The sequence below is a fragment of the Parus major genome, chromosome 13 (assembly GCF_001522545.3).
Source record: "Parus major isolate Abel chromosome 13, Parus_major1.1, whole genome shotgun sequence".
NCBI lineage: Eukaryota > Metazoa > Chordata > Aves > Passeriformes > Paridae > Parus > Parus major.
In genome coordinates this window covers 3,288,288-3,310,906 of record NC_031782.1, presented here as the reverse complement: position 1 = coordinate 3,310,906, position 22,619 = coordinate 3,288,288, and the positions used below count along the sequence as shown (strand labels likewise).

Below are 22,619 nucleotides of genomic sequence, written 5' to 3'. Positions count from 1 at the left end.
AGAAGACCACAGGTGTTTTCATGACTAGGGGAAATCATTGGGGGCAGTATTATTGAATCATTTCAAATGCTAAAAAAGGAAAAAAGTCAGAGATATTTAGAGATATTCCGGGAAGCAGGAAAAAGACATAAATGTGCATCACCTTGCTTTTGCAGCTTGCTGAGAGGAGATATGATAGAGTGTCAGGGTTCAGGTGTTTGGAGCTTGCCATGCTTTGGTGTGTTGAGGTGGTGCAGCACGGGTGGTTAGAGTTGTGGTGAGGAAACACCTTTTACCTTGCTATGATGCCACACTGTGCAGAGACAAGAAGTGTCTCAGTCACTGGCTCCCTGATCCCATTGTGCAACAAACAAAGCAATAAATGGGCTCACAGTAGCAGATGGGGAATTTGTAGTATATGAATGCCAGGGAGGAGGGGAAGGGAAATAATTAAGTTTATGTGCTAGTGAAACCAGTGACTGAACTGTGTTATGGGGAAACAGTGTTTTCCTGTGCCCCTGCACTAAAACCAAAAGAGTTTGGGTAAACAGCAAAAGAATAATGAGTTGCTGATGGCCTTTGGTTCTGGCAGGTTAGGTGTAGCTTGTAGGGACATGTTGGGTGAAATTTCAGGAGCTTCTCAGTCTGATGTGTTTTGATTTCTTACCTGAACTACTTGAAGTCCTTAAAAATCCCCCCTGCTAAGTTGGGATTTTGGAAAATAGGAAACTTGAAAATTCTTTAGGCTGTCTCAAAGAGAAAGAATTATCAGCTCTTCCCACATGGAACCTCTGGAAGAGAAGGCAGGAACAGCTATTATCCACAGATGTCTTGTGATCATCTCAGAAACACAGTCTTGAAGCTGCTTTCCTTTTTCTTAGCACATTCAGAGAGGAAGCGCCTTAGAAAGCCAAGTAAACGGCTTCTGGAATATGCAGAAGAATATGATCACTTGTTTGCACCCAAGAAAAAATCAAAGAAGGGCCAGGAGCAAAAGGTGGGTGAAGGCCAATGTGCTCTTCGTGGTTATTACTCCAGGGCTCTGGTCTGTGTGTGTTTATGTTCTTAGTGGCTGAGTGTTCTTGCTGTGTGCAGTGCCATGCAGGATGAATGTTTTCACCAACATATTTCACCATGCCAGGTGAATTCTGTGACGAGGTCTGAATTTGAAGGAGGTGTTCCCGCACAATGCAGTCCTGACAGAGATACTCAGCGGGGGCCAAGTTCTTTGGTTTCAACTCCATCTTCAACCAAAGAGTCCCCTCCTGTCCTTGAAGCAGAGTCCTTCTCAGAACTAGGATCCCACTCCACTGATCCCCCTAATCAAGTTCCAGGAGGATCTTCAGATTTTCCAGAGGTGGTGGTTCTGTCTTCCTCGGATGCTTCTGAAGTTTCTGCTTCTCCAGATGCAGAAGAGGGATTCCTGAAATCAGGTAAGTGGCAGGTTATGTGATGCTGCTTTTGTAAGTGAAAGTAACACAAGTTCAGTGGAAAGTGATGATGGTTGAGGCAGCATGAGAAGGAATGCTGCTGCTGTTCTGTTTGTTCTTGCCTTCCTTCACTCACTGACTGTTACTGTGTTGGGAAGGGAGAGAGGGCAGGTGCAAGGGTGTCCAGTGACCTGGAACTGCTAGCTTTCTATAGACTGTGATGGCCCTCCTTGTATCCTGGTACAGAATGCCTCTTTTGTCCAAATGAAGGAGGCCACAACTCCTTCTCTTAGTCCTTCCTGTCTGTACTTCCAGTGACATTCCTTTATCTTGACAGTCTCTTGTTGCTGTAAACCCTCTTGGATGAACATTGCTGTGCTGAGGGTGATGCACAAACTCTAAGCTGCATTGTTCATGGAGTGATCTTTTGCTCTCCTAGGGAGCTCAGGCAGCTGTAGCACAAAACTCCCTCTGGAAAAGCTTTCTCCTTAAGAGGTTCTAAGCATCTGTAGAATTTTTTGGAGACTGGTGTGAGCAGGAAGCCAGGACCTTGGCTTTCAGTAAGGCACAGTGTAGAAGGAGTGTGGTCTGAGGGGCCTTTTCCAGCAGTGTCAGTCTCAGGGTCTCCTTTGAGTACGTTTATTCTCTGTTAGCATCTAAAGACATGTCCAGAATTAAAGCCCTGGTGTTCTGGCTGTGCTAACTTGGAGGGCACACTGTTCCTAAAGGGCTTGTAGTCCAAAAAAATAAATCAAGCAGGCAGATTTATGGTCAGTGGGAGGTCAGTTAGCCTGTCATATGTGAGGGAAGAGGGATTGCCTCTGGAGACTTGTGGGTATCACAGGGAAGTGGGAAGTTGGAGATGATTAAAGGAGGAAAAACTGAAGATGGGAACCCAAGATTGGAGACACAGGAGAACAGAACAGGCTGCAGCAGTGGGAGCAAACATCCAGTCTGCAGAGGTTGTGTAGCTCTTTTCCCTCATTTCCCCTCACCTCTTACTGAAGCACACAGAGTGGGCAGAAGCTTGTCTTGAGGGTTAGGAGTGTGATGGATGATCTGTGCCTACAGAGGTGTCAAAGGGCACAGCTGAGACTGTCGAAGCCAGTGGATGAATGGGGTGGGATGGTAACAGGCTGTGGCTGTGAAGTGTCTGCACTCAGCATCAGCATTTCCAGCTTCTAAGTTTATACTGTTGCCAAAATTAGTGAAGGAACTCAGGTCTAGCAATTTGCTACCTCCCAAGGGCCAGGATAAAGCTTGAATAGGAAAATAGTGCAAGTTACACCTAGTTTTGTTGGGGTTTCTTTTCTCAAGTAGGTTAAACCAGGATTTTGGTCTTTAGCCTGTTTACTACAGCAGCATGAGTGCTGGTGTGAGGGGTGTGGGAGTGTAGGCAGGGCTGTGTCAGTGGTAGGACTGGCTTATGCAGATCAAAGTGTTTGGGGAAATTATGATGTGAATTGTGCTGCCAGCATGTGTTACCTGCTGGCAGTGAGTTCACAGCCTCTCTTCTGTGGGTGGATTTTTGTATTACATATTGAGGTGAGCCTGAAGGTCATGGCAGACTGAGGTCTGTTTTTATTGTAGTTGTACAGAAGCAGGTAATTGGCATCTCTGCCCTAGGAGCTTATGATCCCAAAGACAGGGTGAAGCAGATTGTTTTGAACTGTTGGCTGATATTTACTTAATGGTCTTAATCTGATTGAAGACAAGAAAACCCCTGTTTATCTGATGTGAAGGGTTTCATTACAGGAAACTTCGAAAGCAAGCGTCAAAGGAAGCCCACTAAAAAGCTCTTGGAATCAAATGACTTGGATACTGCCTTTATGCCAAAGAAGGAGGAATGGACTCCCCAAAAGAAGGTACTTAGCTTCCAGCACTTTTAAAAACCAGATAGAAAACAGGCCTAGACAGCAGATCCTGCTAAACAAGACACAGTGCAATGGGATGTGGTTTTTTTATTGGCTGTGGCCCAGAAGCAAAGGTCTACCCTTCCCAAAGGTGCTGGTTGCTGTGTTATGGTGAAATAATCCACTGTCCCCCCACCTCTCCCCCCTTGTAATGGGGATTGGGTACCTCTGGTTTATAATCTCCTTTCTTTTTTTTTTTTTTTAATTGATTTATATGGAGAAGGATCAGCTGGTTGCTGGCTGGGAAGGTATGAGCAGAAATGTTCTGCACAGAGGCTGTCATGTTACAGTGTCCCTTGAACTTGAACCTAAGGCTTTGTCCTTTTCCATCACACTTCCTCTGAGCAGTGTTCTCTTTGTTACCTTCCCAAGTGAGCTGGTGAATGCATGTAAGTGCAGAGCTTGAAGCAGGATGGAGGCTTGAGGTGAATCACATGTAGGATACTGTGTTTGGTTCAGATTTTTAAAGAAAATGCTGCTCACCTCCACTGAATACTCAATATTCAGTGACATGGTTTGGAAAAAAGCAATTTGTATTTATTTCAGATCATGTGCCTGCACAAAACTTGTTGCCACTGTTTCTAAAGTTGAGTAATAACACTTCTTTCCTTTTTCTTTCACTGTGAGGCAGTCTTAGTACAGGTATCACCACTGCAGTAATGTAGAAGCCAGTGTATTTCAGTCTTAAGGTCTGAAAAAGTGTAAACTCAGAAGAGAGTGTCTTTTCCCAGCACCTTACAGAGTATTAGCAGCCTTTTTGAGAGAGCACAGGAAACAGTGAATGGTGCTGATGAGCACTCCCTGCCCAGAGATAGACTTTTACATGTGTGATTTATCACACACACACCAAATATTTTCTTGTAAAATCTCTGATGACCAATGAATTGATGATGTGGATGGTAAATTAGGTGTTGCAGTCATTCCAAAAGGTTTCATGGCTGAGGAGTGTGTGCCTCTGTTTTCATCTGGTGATTTGACTCTCCTGTGTGTTTGTAGGGTACTGGCCCTTCAGAGAGTGACAGCTCTGAGCTCTACTCACCAGCCCATTTCCAGGAACTGGGAGAAGGTAAGTGAAGGCAGGGCAGACTGTTGTGACATTTGGATCAGTGCCTGTGGCACTGTGTGTGTAAGTGCTTGGTGTTCTGGGTTCAGCAGCCCAGCAAACGTTGTTTAAACCACTATGAATTGGTGATTCTCTGATGGCTGCAGGGCAGAGTGCCTGGAGGTTGGTATTGCTCCAGCCCTTAGGCCCTCAAAGAATAGAGAATCCAGCCTGAATCTCTCAGAAAGGCTGCAGAACTTGCTGGTGTCACGTGCAGCAAGGGAATTATTTCTGCATTTTCCTTGAATGCTCTTTCTGTTGCATCCCAGCTTCTGAAAAGCTCTTGGAGAAACAGCGGAAGCGGAAGCGACAGCGCCATACCTCTGCTGCAGTCCATTCCAAGAAGGAGAAAAATGAGGAGGGGCTGGGGGAGACCCCACACTCTGAGGTACTCTTGGGTCTTCATGCTCTCGTCCCTATAACCTGTTTGCTCCTTCCCAGGGTACTTGGCAGAGCCTAAGCCAGAGGCATCCTTTGGCCTGTCATTTGAGAATTTGTAGTCCTGATGCAGCTGCATGAGCTGGGGTTAGGCTGAAGACACCTCCTTGATCTAGTAGCTATTATATAATGAAGCTTAACTCAGGCTCTGTTTTCAAACTGCTTCTCAACTAATTCTCTGTGAGAGAAGCTGTTCTGAATTCATGGAACCAGGTTTTGCCTGGTGTCTGGCTTTGCACCTCAGAAAATCAAAACTGTTGTAAAAGATCTTCTCTGGAGGTGGGACTCTTGACCTTCACACACCAGCACAAGCAATAGACTGGACTTCAGCCCCTTCTGCTTGCACCTGAGCACCAGGATGAGCCAAGAACCCCATTGAGGGGCTGGGGGGGACTGTCTGTGACTGCTCACAAGAGCCTCTGATTGCATTCTGCCATCCAGCAGAAAGGGATAATTGGGGCAATTCCCTGTACTACATATTAGCAAGATCAGCATACAAATATCTCTGACAAGCACGTTTTGCCTTTTAGGAATGAGCCAGTTATCAGCAAGTGTAGGGGAAGCAAGACTTCCTGGGAGAGGCAGGACACCTCTGGGCCTCTCGCCATCGCCTCTCACTTCCAGTGGCCCAGGTTCAGCAGCAGGCAGGATAGTCAGTATGTATTTCAGGAGCCAATTATAGATAAATATTGTTATATTTGTTGTTGTAACACAGTTTACAAGAGAACAAAAACCTCACACCACTTCAAAGAGTTCCTGTTGCATTTTGGAAAGGTCATTTCTGATAAAGTTGATAAATTGGGGTAATACCCTTGGTCCATGTAAGCTTTCCTGCGCTGGTGTTAGTGTTCTTCTTGAAGTGTCCTCAGCTGGACTAATGTTTTAAAACAGCCTGTACAAACACCTTTGCCAGTGCTGGGCAGGAGCAGTTAACATTGTCTGCTGTACCCACTAAGGGACAGCAAATTCTCTGTGAAAAGAGGGGCAGTTCAGAGCAGCAAAGTTCTAGACCATGGCTCTGAATCCTGTACCCACCACTCACTGCAGAGGAAACGCAGTCTTAGCTGCCTCCAGCTGTAGACATTTGTATTGAATACCAGAAGTCAGGTATGGTGTAAACCATGCAAAGAAAAAGTCAATGCTTGGCGCCTTTGCCAGCATCCCTTTCTATGTGATTGTGTCTCTTCAGCTGCTGTGGTGGGTGTGCATCCCCTGGTGTAGGTGAGTGCTTGGGTTCTGGTATTGGGATGCTGTGGAGATGCAGTTGTGCCTTCATGTGGAATTCAGACCATGCTGGTCCCTCAGTGACTGCACACATTGAGCAAGGAGCTCCACTTTGCTAGGAAAAAATACACGGTCTGATGATACAGGACAGTGAAGCCTTGGGTCCAGCTGCCTTCCAGGGAAAAGAGGGCAGAGGAAAGCTTGTCAGCCTCGGCTGAGCTAAGCAGCTTTCTCTGACCTTGCCTGTCTGTGGAGCCAGGAGTGCAAATTTACAACATCAGGGCAGTAAGAGACTGACAGAATGGGATGGAAAATGCTGTTGAAGTGGTTGTCAAGGTTGTGAGCCAAGGTCAGGCTGTGCCAAAGAACAGGTCAGGCTTTGGGATTGCGCCAGACACAGCAGCAGGGATTGTTCTGGAAGAAGACCTGGGATGAGCCCTTCTTTCTGCAGGAGGTATGTGGTGTTGCAGTGCTTGTGCTGGGCAGAGGAAGGAGGGGCAACAGTGACAGGTCCTTGAGTGATGGCCTGGACTGGTAATGCCCTTTTCCGTGTTCACAAGGGAAGGGCCTTGCCCATCCTGCCTAGCTCTGACATCCCTTCCCTGGACAGTTCTGGGAGCAGTGTTAGAAAAAGTCTGTACTCTGTAAGGTATGTTGGACTGGCAGTAGTTGGGACTTTTTTTCTTCCAAAGAAGTCAGTTTATACCGTTCATCTTTGTATTGTGTACTTCAATGAACTTCAGTGCATCTGTGCATTATTGCTCCACAGAAGGTGCATGGCTTTAAAGTGTCCCCAAATAAAATCATACTGCTACATTCAGGGAATAAGGGAAAAATCCAACAGTTACAGGCAAAGAAATCATCGTTATTGGAGCAGAATACTAGCTCTACCAGCTTTAAACTTTAGAAGATATTGATATCCTTTTTTTGCCCAGATTTAAAATGTGTTCAAAAGCCATTCAATTCAGCTTACAAGCTTTAGTAGCACCACAGCTCAGACTTTTCCATACAGAAAGTGGTGCAAAGCTCCCTCTCGTGATTGTTAGCTGGACAGTCTGCACCAAGCAGGCCTGGAGGTGTGGGAGTGATGGCTGCTGCTTCTGCCAGCAGTTGGAATTCCTCACAAGGTCTCTCAGGTGTACTGTTTGTGCCTGGGTGTACAATGGCTACAGCTTGGTGACCCAGGGAGGAGCTGGCAGCTGTGCAATGAGATCACTCAGCTGCCTGCAGTGAGCTGGCATATTTAAAAGTGGCAGTCCTTAAAATGTTCTGGCTCAAAGCACGTAGCTAAAGGCATCACTTTGGTGCAGTAGTAATGGTCCTTAAATTGTACCTACTGTGGAGTGGCAGCTGGGGCTGGTGAGGCCACTGCAGTGTTCCTTAGACCTCCCAAGTGGGCTGGAAGCTGGCAGAATGGTGTTTCCTAGCTCTTAGTTGCCTGTCCTGACAAAACCCATGGTGCTGATGCCGAGTGTAGCTGCAGGACAGCCGTATTTTGTGGTAGAAACAAGTGTCTCTAGGATACCTGCTGTTCTTCCCTCGTAGTGCCTGAGCACAGTTTGTGTTTGGGCCTTTATCATTTGAAACCCATCTTCTCCCCAGGATGCTTTCACCAGTGGATGTTACAGGCAGTGCTGTACACTCGTACAGTACAGTGGGAGACTCCACTCCTCAGTCAGGATGGGGTGTAAATGTCCTGTGGTGCTGCTCGTTTTGGGGTTGGGTGACTTGATTACCAACACAGGCCTTGAGTACCTTTGTGTCTCTATTTTACATGGGTTAGGACAAGCTGAGATAAGTGTAGAGGAAAAATGTAGTTCATTTAGTGTGTTGACAAGTGCTATGAAGATTGAAGTTTTTCATTTGTGTTTCTAGTGCAAGTAGATCCTAGGATGCTTCTGACTTACTAGCCTACTTGATTTGTTTCCATTCAGGGCTTACTCCTTGCTCAGACAGGGGTTATGCACAGGAAGATAATTGTGTTGAGTGTGTATTTTTAATCAGCTGGTAAACTAAGAGCTCTTCCTTTTCCCTTTCCCGTAAATCCTTTGGTGGAACAGTATAAGGGATGTTCTCTCCAGGGTGGGTAACACACAGATCACCTGCCAAACTCATTAAGTGCTGAATTTGTAGTTTCCAAGTCAGGATAGGCACTACTGACAGTTCTAATTCTAGTTTTCTCTTTAAAGGGGGAGACATCCGTTCATGGGACTGCTGCAAGCCCCAAAGAAGGTCATGAGGAGGGGTCAGAAAATGACCATGGAGTGCCTTCGTCCAAAAAGATACAGGGGGAGCGTGGAGGAGGAGCAGCCCTCAAGGAGAATGTGTGTCAGGTAGTGTTCTTGAAGAAATCTCTTTGAAACTGTCTCACTGTAAAGTATTTTTGTGTAAGTTCTGGGACACATTGGTGCCCCAGGTAAGCCCAGGTAGCCTCCAAGTGCTTATTGTAGAATTTATCATCTTTTTGTGCTCTTTATCAAACATTTCTCTTGTAATAGCCTTTCTTCTTAAAGTTCACAGAGGTTAGGGGGATGTGACCAGTGTAAGATAGATTTTAGCCAATGTTGGGTATCAGGGAATGGATGGTAAATGACAGTGGTTATACACAAACTACCTGAATTAACTTACACAAGGAAAATGCAGCATTTTACCCCAGGGGGTCATTGCCAGCAGTTCTGGCCAGCATGGGGGTTGCTGCTGTCTGGGATGCTGCAGGGAAGAAAATTGCTCAAGCTGATACCATGTTTCTTTCCCACAGATCTGTGAGAAGCCAGGGGAGTTGTTGCTGTGTGAGGCGCAGTGCTGTGGTGCTTTCCACCTGCAGTGCCTTGGGCTCTCCGAGATGCCAAAGGGCAAATTCATCTGCAATGAGTGTTCCACAGGTAGGGCAGCCTCTGTGAGTGCAGGACTTGTGGGCTTACCTGGTGCTTCCTTGACTGATGTCCCTGCTATAGGGCTGCTGAGTAGCTCTCAGTCCTCAGATTATTAGTTTGATGTCTGATAATGACTTTCTAACTAGAATCATAGAATCACAGGGTGATTTGGGTTTGAAGAGACTTTAAAAATCATCAAATTCCACCCCTCTGCCACTGGCAGGAGCACCTTCCACTAGACCAGGTTACTCCAAGCCCTGTCCAACCTGGGCTTGAACACTTCCAGATATGAGGCACCCACAGCTTCTCTGGGCAACCTGTGCTAGGTCCTCACTACCCTCACACATAAGAATTTTTTCCTAGTGTTTAATCTAAACCTACTCTTTGTTGATTTTAAACCATTAATAACAGCTTCATATATTTACCAGCCTTACTGTTGATTCAGACTTGGTGTACAGAGAAGTGAATGTCCATGATCTGCTGGGAAAGAGACAAATTCTTACCTGGGACTGTGAAAAGGGGTCTGGTGGGGAGGAGGAGGAGTTTTTCAGGCTGGAAAGGAGGAAATCTCCAAGTAGGGTTATTGATTATTTTTTTTTTATTTTCTTCTTTCATTGGCCTGAAGTGCCAGCTATAATAATATTCATTTTGATGTGGAGTTGTACTGCAGCTTCAGGCCAAACCAACCTGGTGCAGAGACATGTGCTCTGGGATGGGTGCAGCAGGCTGGGAAGTTGTGCTGTGCTATTTAGGCAGCCTGGTGACAGCATCAGATCCTCATTTAACCCTCCTGTGTGACCCATGCATTGCTCTTTCTCCAGGGGTCCACACCTGCTTTGTGTGCAAGAGCTCTGGGGAGGATGTGAAGCGGTGCTTGCTGCCCCTCTGTGGGAAGTATTACCATGAAGCCTGCATACAGAAATACCCACCCACAGTCATGCAGAACAAGGGCTTCCGCTGCTCCCTGCACATCTGCATGACCTGCCATGCTGCTAACCCAGCAAACATCTCCGCCTCTAAAGGTACCCAAGTCCTCCAGGGTGGTCTGGGGGGGTGCAGTCACCTGGTGTTTCTTTGTTTCGTGTCCACCTGGTTCACCAGTTCTTTGCGTTGTTGTCTTTGTGACCTTTCCCCAGCGCTGGCTGTGTTTGCTGAGGAATAGCTGCTCCCAGGGGAGTGGAAGGGGTGGTGTCAGACTGTGAGGCTCGGCAGCACTCCCCATGGTCGGACATGGCAGCTGGAATGTTCTAAGGCTGTCCAGAGGCTCGGATTCCTGCACGCCCAGCCTTGCCTCAGGCCTCACTGGGTTTTTGAGTAAATCTCTGGAGCTGTACAGACATGCTCGTGTTTCTCCCACCTGCTCCTCACTGTGCCAGTGCTGCAGATGGTGCCTTGCTTAGCAGCACAGGCTGTCAACACAGCAGCATCAAGAGCAGCACAGGGCAAACTATGATATTGTTCTACTTATCCATTTTTTTCTATGTAAACTCTCATCTGGTAGTGGAGACACCCTTGGGCTAAGCTTCCCAGGCAAACATTTGTTTGAGCTGTTTGCAGCAATACCTTGACCTTTATTTCACATTATCAAACTCAAAACTTTTGTGAATGCTGTGTTTATTTGCTTCTAGATCTGCCTGTCTTTAATCCTTGGTATCTTAAGATGGGTGACAATAAGACTGGCTCTATTTTTTATCCTCAAAGTCCATGTCAAAGTTGGCTTTTTTTGCCTCCGTTTATCAGTATTTGGTGTAGAAAACAACAGCAAGGCCAAAAGCCCACAGCCAGCCACTTTCCCACTGATCATTTGTTGACTGGCTGCTGCTTCTTGGTGGTCACATTTACCCCTTTTCTCCTACCTCTTCTTCCTGTTTATAATCTGCTGTGGGGAACTGAAATTGGGCTCTCAAAAACCTCACATAAACTAGGCCTGTAGGGAAGTCTGAATTGCCTGGAAGTTCTGGAATTTCAGGATAAAATCTGATAAACAAGAGGCAAGTGCTGGTGTTTTCAGAAGCTACATGGATTGATTTCATTATGTGCAGCTAAGCACTTGGAACACCCCATCTGTAATTACTGTCGGAGCTGATTTAGTAATTATTTGTGTATGATAGGAAGCAGTCCCAGTCTATGAACTCTTGAACTGTTTCTGCACGGCATGCAGGAGGTTTTTCACTTCTAAATAATACAATTTTATCTATGGTATAGGTATTACAGATTTTCTAATTTTATCTATATTTAGTTATATTAAATAACTTAATAGGAATCCAGTGAGTATATCATGGGTGGTCTATAAAAATTAAAGGTCAGCTTCCTTCTCCAAAGCTCATTTTGAGCTTAGGTATGAGCTTAGAGTCTAGTTGGAATAGGAAAGAGTGGTGATCCTGCAGAGGCTCACTGTGTTGTGGCTGCCAGGTCGCCTGATGCGCTGTGTGCGGTGTCCGGTCGCGTATCACTCCAACGACTTCTGCCTCGCCGCCGGCTCCGTGGTCCTGGCCTCCAACAGCATCATCTGCCCCAACCACTTCACTGCGCGCAGGGGCTGCCGCAACCACGAGCACGTCAACGTCAGCTGGTGCTTTGTCTGCTCAGAAGGTGAGATGGCCAGCGCTGGGTCCTCAGGGAACGCCCTGATAGGGGTTCGGTACAAAGGGCAGAAGCTTTTCCCATCCAGAATGTCCCAATGGGAACTGCAGAGAACAGACTGCCCTCCCTGTCTTTCTGCACTTAAGTGCAGCTTCAGACTAGAACCTTTTCTGGATCCCTTTTTTACCATGAGTAGGGCCCAGCTTTTGAACAGGGTTTCCCCCAGGGCTTCTCCCCCAGGAGACCATCATTCCCTTTTTCCAGGTCTGTTTGGCAATGGGGAGTGCAGGGCTTCTGCACAGTGACTGATAAATTCCTCCTCCTTCTCTTTGCAGGGGGCAGCCTTCTATGCTGTGAGTCGTGCCCGGCTGCGTTTCACCGTGAGTGTCTAAACATTGAGATGCCAGAGGGAAGCTGGTATTGTAATGATTGCAAGGCAGGCAAAAAGCCACACTACAAAGAAGTAGTCTGGGTGAAAGTTGGGCGCTACAGGTAGGTGAAGATAGAACAGACTTGTCCCTATCCCTTCTTCATGCAGTGCTCATGGTGATGGAGGTGAGAAGCTGCCCCTCTCTGCAGGGTTCATTGCAGCAGGCCTCTGGTTTTTTTGCATGCACATTGCTGGTAAAACAGCTTTCCTCCTCCAGTAGCCTCTTTTCTCCCCACCAGCCTTGCTGGTAGCCCTCACACACTTTTTCCCATGTCTCCATGCAGTAGCATACTTTTGAGGTGGCTGGAAGTGGGGGAAGCCAGAGGTTTCATCTGCCCTTCCCTGTGTTGCAGGTGGTGGCCAGCTGAGATTTGCCATCCTAGGACAATTCCTGTCAACATCCAAAAAATGAAACATGACATTGGTGAGTTCCCTGTGCTGTTCTTTGGCTCCAAGGACTACCTGTGGACCCACCAGGCTCGTGTGTTCCCTTACATGGAAGGTGATGTCAGCAGCAAAGACAAGATGGGGAAGGGCGTGGATGGCATATACAAAAAAGGTAACTTGTCTTCATCCAGGGAAGTACAGGGTCTTTCCCTCTTCGTTCCTCTTTGGAAAAGTGTCAGTCTTGCAGCAGAGAAAAATGTCTTCTTATAACTGAAGTTAAATTTGTAGAATGAGCTGCTGCTTATGTATCATCCAGGATGCTCAGAGTGTGTGTTTGACTCCCAGAGAGGGAGAAGGGTGGGTAGATCTCAAACGCTTGTCCAGCTCTGACATAACATCTCAAAATTCAAGTGAGCTGCTGCTGTGTCAGCTTCCCTTTGTGTAATGCAGTCATTATCTTGGTATAAAAATGCACTTGAGAGTTGTGGTTGCAGCTGCTTGGCATCTCTGCCCAGGAGGGCAGGCAAAGATAGCCAACAGATGGGATGCTTCATCACCCATGAGCAGGCCCCTGACAGTAATTTCTGCACTTCCCTGCTGCATTTTCTTCACCCTCCTCTGTTGAACCTTGTGAGCACTGGGTTGGGCAGTGGCTGCCCAGCTCTGTGCAAGCAGAGGGAGTTCCTTATAACAGGGCCTGTTCTCTCATTTAGCTCTTCAGGAAGCTGCTGTGAGATTTGAAGAGTTGAAGGCACAGAAAGAACTGAGACAGCTTCAGGAAGACAAAAAGAATGACAAGAAACCTCCTCCCTACAAACACATCAAGGTGAGGGGAGGTGGTGGGGGGCAGGTGCGGAAGAGAAGTCTTGAGCTGTCGGTGCAGGTGATTCACAGGTATACAGAAACATTTCTGATGTTTGGGTGTCTGGCTGTTCTTGAAGGTTTCTTTGATCCTCTTTCCAATCCTCAGCAAGCTGGGCTGCAGTAACAGAGGTGCTCTGATTTGATGGATTAGATTGGGTCATGTCTGTGCTGTCCATGTCATTTGTGTGGTCTGAAGGAAGTGTCTCTACCTTGAGAACTCAGGGCAGGGGGCTGCTAATGCTCAGTATGGTCAAATGCTGCCGATGGCAAGGTGGGCAAACCCGGTGGTGCAGGACAGGAGGTGGTCAGGGTACAGTGCAGCAGGGCTGTGTGGAGGGTGGTAACCCACAGTATCTTCTATCATCTCTGCTCTTGTTTTATATCTGTCTCTGTATCAGCTGATGACTGAAACAGGTCTACAAGCTGCAGTATCAACCTTTTCCCTCAGTTTTGGAGAACTATTCATGTTAAGGGCTGTCAGTTGTTGTTGTTGTTGTTATTATTAATAATAATAATATTGATATTGATATTAATATGTTAGAGTTAGAGCAGTAGTTGAAGTCCTACAGGATGGAGGTGACTTGAGAGGAGAGCTGGGGCCAAGCATGTGCTTGTCTGAGAAGTGGATCCCAACTGACCAGAAACCCATTGACTCAGGGGCTGTGTTCTTTATTTTATTGCTTCTGTCTGCTCCTTCCCTTCTTTATGTGGTAGAATATGAAAGCTTGACTGATTTGTGTCACTTTTTCTATCTAGCTAGGATTTTTAGGCAGGCAGGTATATCCTGCATGAGTTACTGTGTGGTGTAAAGAGCACAGCTGAATGCTGTGGCAGCAGTATGGTCCAGGCAGCTTCAGTGGAGGAAGTAGTTTCTCATTATAGCTATTTTTAGGCCTCTCTGGCCGCAACATGAAGGAACTTTGGAAGCAGTTTAGAGCCTTTGAAATATCCTTTTATATAAATAATGATGGTTGTGGTCATTAGTCATGGCAGCCTTTCTGAGGTCTGGGTGCAAGCTGTTTGTCTCTCTGAAAGCAAAGCAGTTTGCAGGAGCAGATGGTGAACTGGAGAAGGCTTCAGGGTGGAATGGCTGAAGCTGTTTGTGTCCGCTCCTTCTAAGGAGATCAGCACCTCGAGTCCATCCCAAGGAACACCCACACAAGAGGCTGCTGCAAAATATACTTGGGATTGTTCATCACGTCAGGCTTGTGACTAGTCCAAGCATTGCCCTGTTTTTTTCCAGCAGTGCCTCAGAGAGTAAGGCAGGTATTGTGGGCATGTGTCATGTGGAGTGGCAGTGCCAATGGTGGATTGACACAATCCTGTGAGTGTTGCCACTCTTAATGAGGTGATGAGTCTGGGTAAGAGATGGGAAGCAGCAGAGGAGAACCCGAATGACAAGGAATGTTGGAGGTGGGACACAGTTCTAGGAGGAAGGTGGGGGAGACTGTGTTGAAGAGATTAATGAGGGATTTCTGCAGGGTTTGTGTTTAAACAAAGGGGGCTCAGGACCGGGCCAGCCTCAGGCAGGCTGTCAGTGTGGAAACTCTGTGGGTGGGACTAAGTAACTTAAACAGGACCTGGAATAGTTTTGCTAAAATCCCTTCCTTTCATGTTCTGGGAAAGGAAAGCAAGACAATGGTTCACCCAGGGAAAGGAACAGCAAGGAGCTTTTCTTCAGTGTCTCTCTCCAAAGTCCTGACTCTCTGTTGCCTGCTTTTCAGCGTTCGCTGCCTTTAACCAAACCCCAAGGACCCAGCTCATGCCACAGACACGCCAGTCGCTTCTCCACATGGTGCTGCACTCTGCTTCCTTCTGGAGCGGTTTTTAGAGAGCTCCTTGGCTTAACTCTGAGCTCCTCTTTGGGCCTTCCAACCCCAGTCTTGTCTGGTTTGGCTTCCATTTACATCTGCAGGACAGTTGGGTAGGGAGGTAACTGCATGGTAGGCCTTCTGTCACAGGTGTGACAGCTGAGAGCACAAACCAGCTTGAAGGTAACATTCAAAAAACAGGGCAGTAAGGGAAAGCTGAGGAAAAGCACCTGACACTCAGACTGGAAAATGTTCAGTTTGATGCAGAATGTTCAGTTTGTTGCTGATCACAGGGATGATGCGTGCCCAGCAAGAGCACTGGGTTGGCCACCTGAGCTGGATGTGGGCTCAGTGATTATGGGAGGGGGACACTTGGCAGCCTCTCACCTTTCCAGGGTCACAGAATACACATTGCACCAGGTGATGTGAATGGGGAACCTTCATCCTCCTGAGCTCTTTCCTCTAACCTCCTGCCTCTGGAAATAGCATTCCCAGAAGTACAGCTGTGCCTGCACTTCTGTCCTGCCCCTCGCTGTCACTAAGTCACTGCAGCCTGTCAGCTCGTAGGCAAGGGTGGAGTATAGAAGTGCCTGTCAGGGTAACCTGCAGCTCCCAAGAGCTCATGTCCCTGGTGTGCATTGAAGGTGAACCGGCCGGTGGGGAAGGTGCAGATCTTCACTGCAGACCTGTCCGAGATACCGCGCTGCAACTGCAAACCCACGGACGAGAACCCCTGCGGCCTGGACTCAGAGTGCATCAACCGCATGTTGCTGTACGAGTGCCACCCCATGGTGTGTCCTGCTGGTGAGCGCTGCCAGAACCAGTGCTTCTCCAAGCGCCAGTACCCCGAGGTCCAGATCTTCCGCACGCTGGCACGAGGCTGGGGCTTGCAGGCCAAAACAGACATCAGGAAGGTACGTACCCTCCTTCTGTGTCACTCTCTCTCATCGCTGCTCTCTTGATCACTCGTGGTTTGAAAACTGAATTTGAAGAAGACTTCTTGCTGTTGAATGCCATTTAGAAAAAAATATTGATGAATTTAATGTTTCCAGTCTTGATAAGAGTGTTTTGGCTCAGCTGACTGAGAAAATGATTTGCATGTTGATTCCCACAGGGTAAGAAAGGTGATTGCTTGGTCAGTCTGCTTGTAAGAACAATGGGATGGTGCTCAGGATTTCCAGATGGGGAACAGTGATTATTCCTCCCCCCTGTTCTTGACTAGCCAGGCTTATCCAGCATGAGGGTCTTGTGTCAGAAACCAGGGCTTGGATCTTAAAAAAGGGCAGTGTCTTGGAGATGTTATTACTGCTGAAACTGATTATCTCTGCCTAAAACACTTGTATGTATTTTTTAAATGCAAAGAATAGTAATTCTTTGGACATACATCTGTGCTGAATAAAGGAGGAAGAATGTTAAATCCAGAAGAGCCCCAAAGCTAATAAAGGATGAAGTGAAACAGAGGACTATTAGCATAGTAGGAGAAGAATGTCTGAAAAAGGAATAGGGATGACATGGTAAGAGGAAGGCCTTGATAGAAGAGGCAAAATGTGAGTCTGTCCTGTTGAAAACGTTGTTGTCTGCTGTGCAGGCAGTTAAATGATGTTTCTGCCATTCCATGTGCTTGTTTCAGCAGTCTGGAAACAGAAGCAGTTATTTAGTGGAGGGACCTATTAGCCCCACTGGAGCAGAGCTGGGGTTCTCTTTAATGACTGGAGTACGGTCTCTGCAGTACTTCAGCTCAGGAGAACTCCATGGATTCACTGCAGGAGCAGGTGCCCCAGGTGCATCCTGCTGCTCCATGTGGTTGGTCCCCAAAGGGATATTGTTTTCAGCTGGAATGCAATTAGGACAGTGCTTTGAGCTTTGCAGCAGAGTGCTGTTATGGTGGCTAACTTCTGTGCTGTCCTTGGATGCTAATTCTTTCTTTGGCACAAAGAATAACCTGTTGGTCACAGTTCTTTATTTATTTTGAGTTATTTGAGCATGTGAAACGGATGTATGGTTCAGGGCTCTTGGTGAAGGTTACAGGTCAAACTGGCTGCAAAGCACAGGGAGAGATCTTTAGGAAGGAAACAGGAGCTAAGTTCTAGCACAAAGGTGGACATTGCTCCATCCTGCAGATAATTTGTCTTGTCTTACCAGCATGTTGTTTTCTGTCTGGCAGGGTGAATTTGTTAATGAGTATGTTGGGGAACTAATTGACGAAGAGGAGTGCCGAGCCCGAATCCGCTATGCTCAGGAGCATGACATTACCAATTTCTACATGTTAACACTGGATAAGGTATGTGCAAAGAATCTCTTGCCAGTGTCCTAATCAGAAGTAAAAAGATGGGAAGGAATGCATGATATTCTGTCTAGTAAAAAGGGGCTAAACATTGCTGATGAGTGTTTCCTCTGAAATGACTGAATTAAGAGGAGCTTCAGGTTGGGTTTCAGGGTTACAAGGAAAGTCTGAACAGATATGGCCTGAGTTTGTTCAGAAGAGGTGAGAATCATTGTCTGAGGACCGTAAATTCTGCTTCAGCATAAGAGGCTGAATTTGGGAACCTTGGAGAGCCCAGAACAGGGATGGTGTGTGCCAGAAGAGACATCAGCCCTCAGACATACAAGTTATAGGCACAGCATGACCTTCATCTAAGTTCAGATCTCGGGTCGTGCTGTTCTCAGTAGAGTGATGGATTTAGTTACACCCACAGGCTCCCCAGTGGGTCCTGCAGGCTAGGTTGTTGCTATGAGCTCCTGATTTTCAGAGGTTTAAGTGGTTTTGTCAGCTGCTTTCCGCACTTTGTCACTCAACCATGGAAAGATGAGAAGGAAACCATGAGAGCAGACATGGGGAGGAAGCTGTTGAGTGTGGGACAGGATAACAGTGACTGCTTTATATCTTTCCCCTCATCCTGCTGCAAGTTTACACTCACCATACCTTGTTCTCCTTGTCTGGCTGGTGAGGAAGACTCAAGTGTTAATATCTCCCTCATTACTACAAAAGCAAATCTCAGTTGCAGCTTCTCTGTCCTCTCCAGCCCTGTAACAAGCTGTGCACCAGTGTACCTCAGCTTACACACTATTCTTGTCTTCCTTCTGTACACTGACATGTAAGAAATGGGAACTGCTGCTTCACTTTTAAACAGAAGTTGGGGCCAGGAACCACAAGCACTGCCTTGGAAGTGTGCTGGGGTGGTATTTATCCAGTAGTGATGCCTCGGGGAGACCTTGTTTCCCAGAAAGCAGCAGTGGCACTGTCCTGGCTGTTTGGGAGCCCTGTGTCTTTGAGGAGAAGGATGATGTGCAGGAGGCTGTGTTGCCATGTGATCTGCCAGCACTGGCCAGAGGCATCAGGGCTGGTTGATTGCTGTTGATGACAGATGACTGAAATGTGGTTTTCTGGGTGGTTTGTGGGGTTTTTTTTGCAATTCCAGGATCGAATCATTGATGCTGGGCCAAAGGGCAACTATGCTCGGTTCATGAACCATTGCTGCCAGCCCAACTGTGAGACTCAGAAATGGTGTGTGAATGGTGACACTCGGGTTGGGCTCTTCGCACTTGTAAATATCAAAGCTGGTAAGGAACACACTGTCAATGCCTGCAGTAGCCTCGGGGGTTCAGTAGGGAAGAGGGAGGGTTTGTAATTTCTTGGAAAGGGGTTTAATTTTTATTTTCATACGGGTATTCATGAGGCTTAACAGCAGCACTAATGTGATGAAACACACAGAGCCACGGTGTCAGTGGAGGCTGATACAGGGCCCTGCTACAGGATTAATGTCCTTTTTAGCTGTAAAATGTGGTAGGGGTGAGGAGCTGCACTGAATTTTCAATCTACACACATCTATGGGGACATTAATAGTTTGGTGTCCTTGTGTAGTGGTGGCAGTCACTTGTGACATTGTATTTAAAAAGTGTTTTTACTTCAGCAGTAAAACATTTTACTCTGTAATTCATTAACAACTTACTTGGTTTTGATCTGCTTTTGTGCCAGGGACTGAGCTGACTTTCAACTACAATCTGGAGTGTTTGGGAAATGGAAAGACCGTCTGTAAATGTGGTGCCCCAAACTGCAGTGGCTTCCTAGGAGTAAGGCCAAAGGTATGATGCATCCTTTAAGCTTTTGTTCTTCCAAATCACCTCTTTGCATAGATAAGTATCATTCATTGGTTGCAGAGGTTTCAGGTTGAAGAGATCATTTCAGTGTGGCCATGGGAACAGTGTTTGAAGTAAGTTAAATATTCGAGTATTCATTCTGAGAGAACAAATCTTAGTCTTCAGTTATCAGAGTTTCTATAAATAATGACAGGAAGATTTATTTTACACTGAAAGAATAAAAGAAAGAGTTTTGGGGTTTTTTTAAATTTTTTTTTCCCATTTTTTCCTTCTTTTCATGACAATTTCCATAGCAGTAGAGGAGCAAAGGACAGGCATAGGAAAGACTTCATAACCAAGAAAACACAACTCAGGCCATTTCCCAAAGTAAAGGCTTGAGTAAATTGTGTGCATGCATGGAATGCCAGCAAACTCACATTCCTATACACTGAAATTGTTTTAGAGTCAGAAGGCTGCTACCTCACCATCTATTCTGCAGTAAAGTTCTTGGTTTTATTCTGGTTTTAATGAAGTGTCCAATTTTTACACATCAGACAGACATAAGAAATTTGCCATATCTGTGGCAGAAAAACCACCAGCTTTTAGAACTCACTGACTTTTTGAGGGCTTTGATTTGTAACTGTAATGTTGCAGTAGCAGGAATTGATTTCAATTACCTCCTTGTGTGAGCTGGTTCTCACTGGGAAAAGGAAATAACAGGAGCAGTTGGCCAAGTTCCCAGCTGTCACCCGCTAAATCTATGTCTCAGCTGTTGGTTTGTTATAAGTTCTTCACCAACTCAGTCTGTAATCCCTCTGCTCTGGCATGTGGATCCTGCTGGGACCACAGTTAAGGGTTAAAAACCTCCAGCAGCAGTTGTTGAACCCCATCAATATATAGGGACGATTTTATAAATTGTTCAGAGATTAGTTCTTCAGAAAAATTAACTTATAAAAATAAAAAATGGATGTCTTCAGAAGCTGACAGCTGAGGCGAGTTGCACATCTGATGTATTTAGTTCTTTTTCAGGTTTCGATTTAAAGTTCAATTGATTTTGTGCTGCCCCTGTGTTATACATGGTTTGACTGTCATTTTTGCCTTGAAATTGCAGGTTGCACAATGGAAATCTGAGAAAGGTGCCCTTTAGTTGGCATTCATATTCCATTGTGATATCTGAGGCGACTCATTCCATCCTGATGAGATGGGCTAAAAACAATACAGAGAAAACAGTACCGTGGGGTGGTTTTTAAAAAAATTCTCCTCACAATAGATGCATTTTTAAGCTTCCTGAAGATACAGCAAGACAAAACTGATTATACTCAAGTTCACTCTTAAAAGTGCCTTCTAACTGGGAGTGTGGAAGAATGTTTGGGAGCCTATTGTACTGCAGGGAGCAAGTGGGAATCGCTTAGTCCAGCTGTTAGACCTCTCTTAGACATTCAAATTAGCTGTGAAGGGATTTTCTTGTTCTCTTTGTAATTACATGGCCAAGGAAGTAGGCGCTGAAAATCGGTGGCATAGTTTAGATGGAGGCATTCAGTGCCTGCATTTTCAGTGATAAGAAAGGCCTGGCTTGTCCCTATTGTCAGGGGGAATGATGGTATGAAAGCAGAAACATCCACATGTGAAGGGGAAGGAAACAGTCAAGAGGTATAACTCCTTGTTGACAGGAAAGCTGGGTAGCCAACTGCAGAGTTCTGAAATTATAGGTCTGGAGACCAAGGTTTTTAAATGTTTTGGTGATGGAAATATTATGCACAGTGTTTATGCAGAATAAAGGATGTAAGAATTACTTCATAGGCATTGTCTCAGCACACAGAGATGTTCTGCATGGAGAACACATATTTGAACACAAGGAGATATAGAAAATGGCACAGAATTTACCTTATGTCTCCTTAGATAAACTAAACTAATGGTGCTTTGATAAGGTCAGGACTGGAGGCAAGAAGCATCATTGTGGAGTTGAGTGTTTGACAGAATGGGAGGTTCAGCCTGGCTTGGAGGGGGCTTGGAAGAGCAGGGTTGGAGGAAGCCTTAGGTCAGAGAAGAGAGCATTTACTTGCCTGTCCTGTGTCCAGTTGTAGTTACTTCACTACACGGATAATTTAACTGTACTGATGATGCAGGGTTTGGTTGTCATTGGCGTGGGAGAGTGAGAGGATGGGGCAGTTGCAAAAGAGTAACTGAGTATAGGGGGAATGGAGATTGGATATTCCACAGTACACACCTGGGAAGGGTAACAGCAGAAACAAATCCACCATGAGAAGGTTATGGCTGGGCAGTTGTGATGGAGAAGGAGCCACTGTGCAGCTCAGCTGCCACAGGACTGAAGTGTGGTGTGACAGCTGTGGAAAAGGCAAATGGGGGCAGTGCTTTGGGGGAATCCCCTGTTCTTTTGGCTAAGTGTTGATGTTTGTGTACACTGCCTGTGAGGTGTTATCTGAGGTAGCGTGTGTAATTCTGTAACCTTTCTTTGGGATAAATATACTCAGCAAGGGCAGAGAAAAGCACTGGGAAGACTGAGTGTCCTGACTGAAAGTTTCAATTTGCAAATAGGAGAGTGTCCCAGAGGTTTCTTCAGGGAGACAGAAAAGTTTCAAATGTTGAGCTTGATGATCTTGGAGGTCTTTTCCACCTGTACAGATGCTGTGATTCTGGTGCAGAAGAGCAGCATTGACATAAGTCTAAACTGATGACAGATAAATTCAGACTGAAGACAGAGAGGGAAGTGATGAATGTGAAAAAAGTACAGAAAGGCCCTGGATATAGAATCATTTTGAGTCATGTGTGTCAGGAGACCTGACTGCTTTGACCTGAAGAGTCTGTGAGAGGTGGAACAAGCTCAGTGACACCAGGCAGCCCCAGCTCCTCATTCTGCTGTTGCTAGTTGTATAAATCCCATATTCAGCCAAGCTTTGCTGCAGGATTTCCAGGTTCTTTGAAAATAACTGGGAGCTTTTTGCTGTAGTAAACTGGTTGCCAAATACTAAGCAGCGCTAGAGATGCTCAGGTATAGCTGGCAGTAGGATTTCTGTCAGCAGGGTTTGCAGTGGGAAGGGAGCAGATGGATGGAGCACAGCCCTGCATTAACCCACATTGTTTCACCCACAGAGCCAGCCCAGCCTCAGCGAGGAGAAGTCCAAGAAGCTCAAGAGGCGGCCGCAGATGAAGCGCAGGTCGCAGGCGGAGGTGATGAAGGAGCGGGAGGATGAGTGTTTCAGCTGCGGGGACGGAGGGCAGCTGGTCTCTTGCAAGAAGTCAGGCTGCCCCAAGGTGTACCACGCTGACTGCCTCAACCTCACCAAGAGACCTGCAGGTCAGTGCTCTGCACAGCTGGGCTCTGCTTGGGTCACAGTGTTGGCTCTGGGTGTCCTGGGTGCTGCTCATGACCTTGCACTCTATTCTCAGCATCTTAACATTTAGAGAAATCTTTCTCCCTTGAACAGACCTTGTTTCCCAAACAACCCAGCCATGGTTTGTACCCCACTGTGACTGCAAAAAGGTGAGC

General features: G+C 46.4%; 1 protein-coding gene across 8 annotated transcripts in view; it reads left to right on the top strand.

Moving 5' to 3' along the window:
• NSD1 (nuclear receptor binding SET domain protein 1) overlaps positions 1-22,619 on the top strand; it is a 59,911-nt gene that overhangs the window by 25,804 nt on the left and 11,488 nt on the right. For all 8 annotated transcript variants that reach the window (XM_015641750.3, XM_015641747.3, XM_015641752.3 and 5 more), the window contains 17 exons: positions 861-976; positions 1,121-1,412; positions 3,165-3,274; positions 4,319-4,388; positions 4,694-4,812; positions 8,276-8,419; positions 8,845-8,968; positions 9,781-9,981; positions 11,372-11,551; positions 11,878-12,034; positions 12,326-12,531; positions 13,073-13,185; positions 15,679-15,948; positions 17,199-17,315; positions 18,454-18,595; positions 19,011-19,117; positions 22,223-22,427. In XM_015641750.3, the coding sequence (XP_015497236.1) occupies positions 861-976; positions 1,121-1,412; positions 3,165-3,274; positions 4,319-4,388; positions 4,694-4,812; positions 8,276-8,419; positions 8,845-8,968; positions 9,781-9,981; positions 11,372-11,551; positions 11,878-12,034; positions 12,326-12,531; positions 13,073-13,185; positions 15,679-15,948; positions 17,199-17,315; positions 18,454-18,595; positions 19,011-19,117; positions 22,223-22,427 (2,673 nt within the window). The remainder of the gene's footprint in view (positions 1-860; positions 977-1,120; positions 1,413-3,164; positions 3,275-4,318; positions 4,389-4,693; positions 4,813-8,275; positions 8,420-8,844; positions 8,969-9,780; positions 9,982-11,371; positions 11,552-11,877; positions 12,035-12,325; positions 12,532-13,072; positions 13,186-15,678; positions 15,949-17,198; positions 17,316-18,453; positions 18,596-19,010; positions 19,118-22,222; positions 22,428-22,619) is intronic.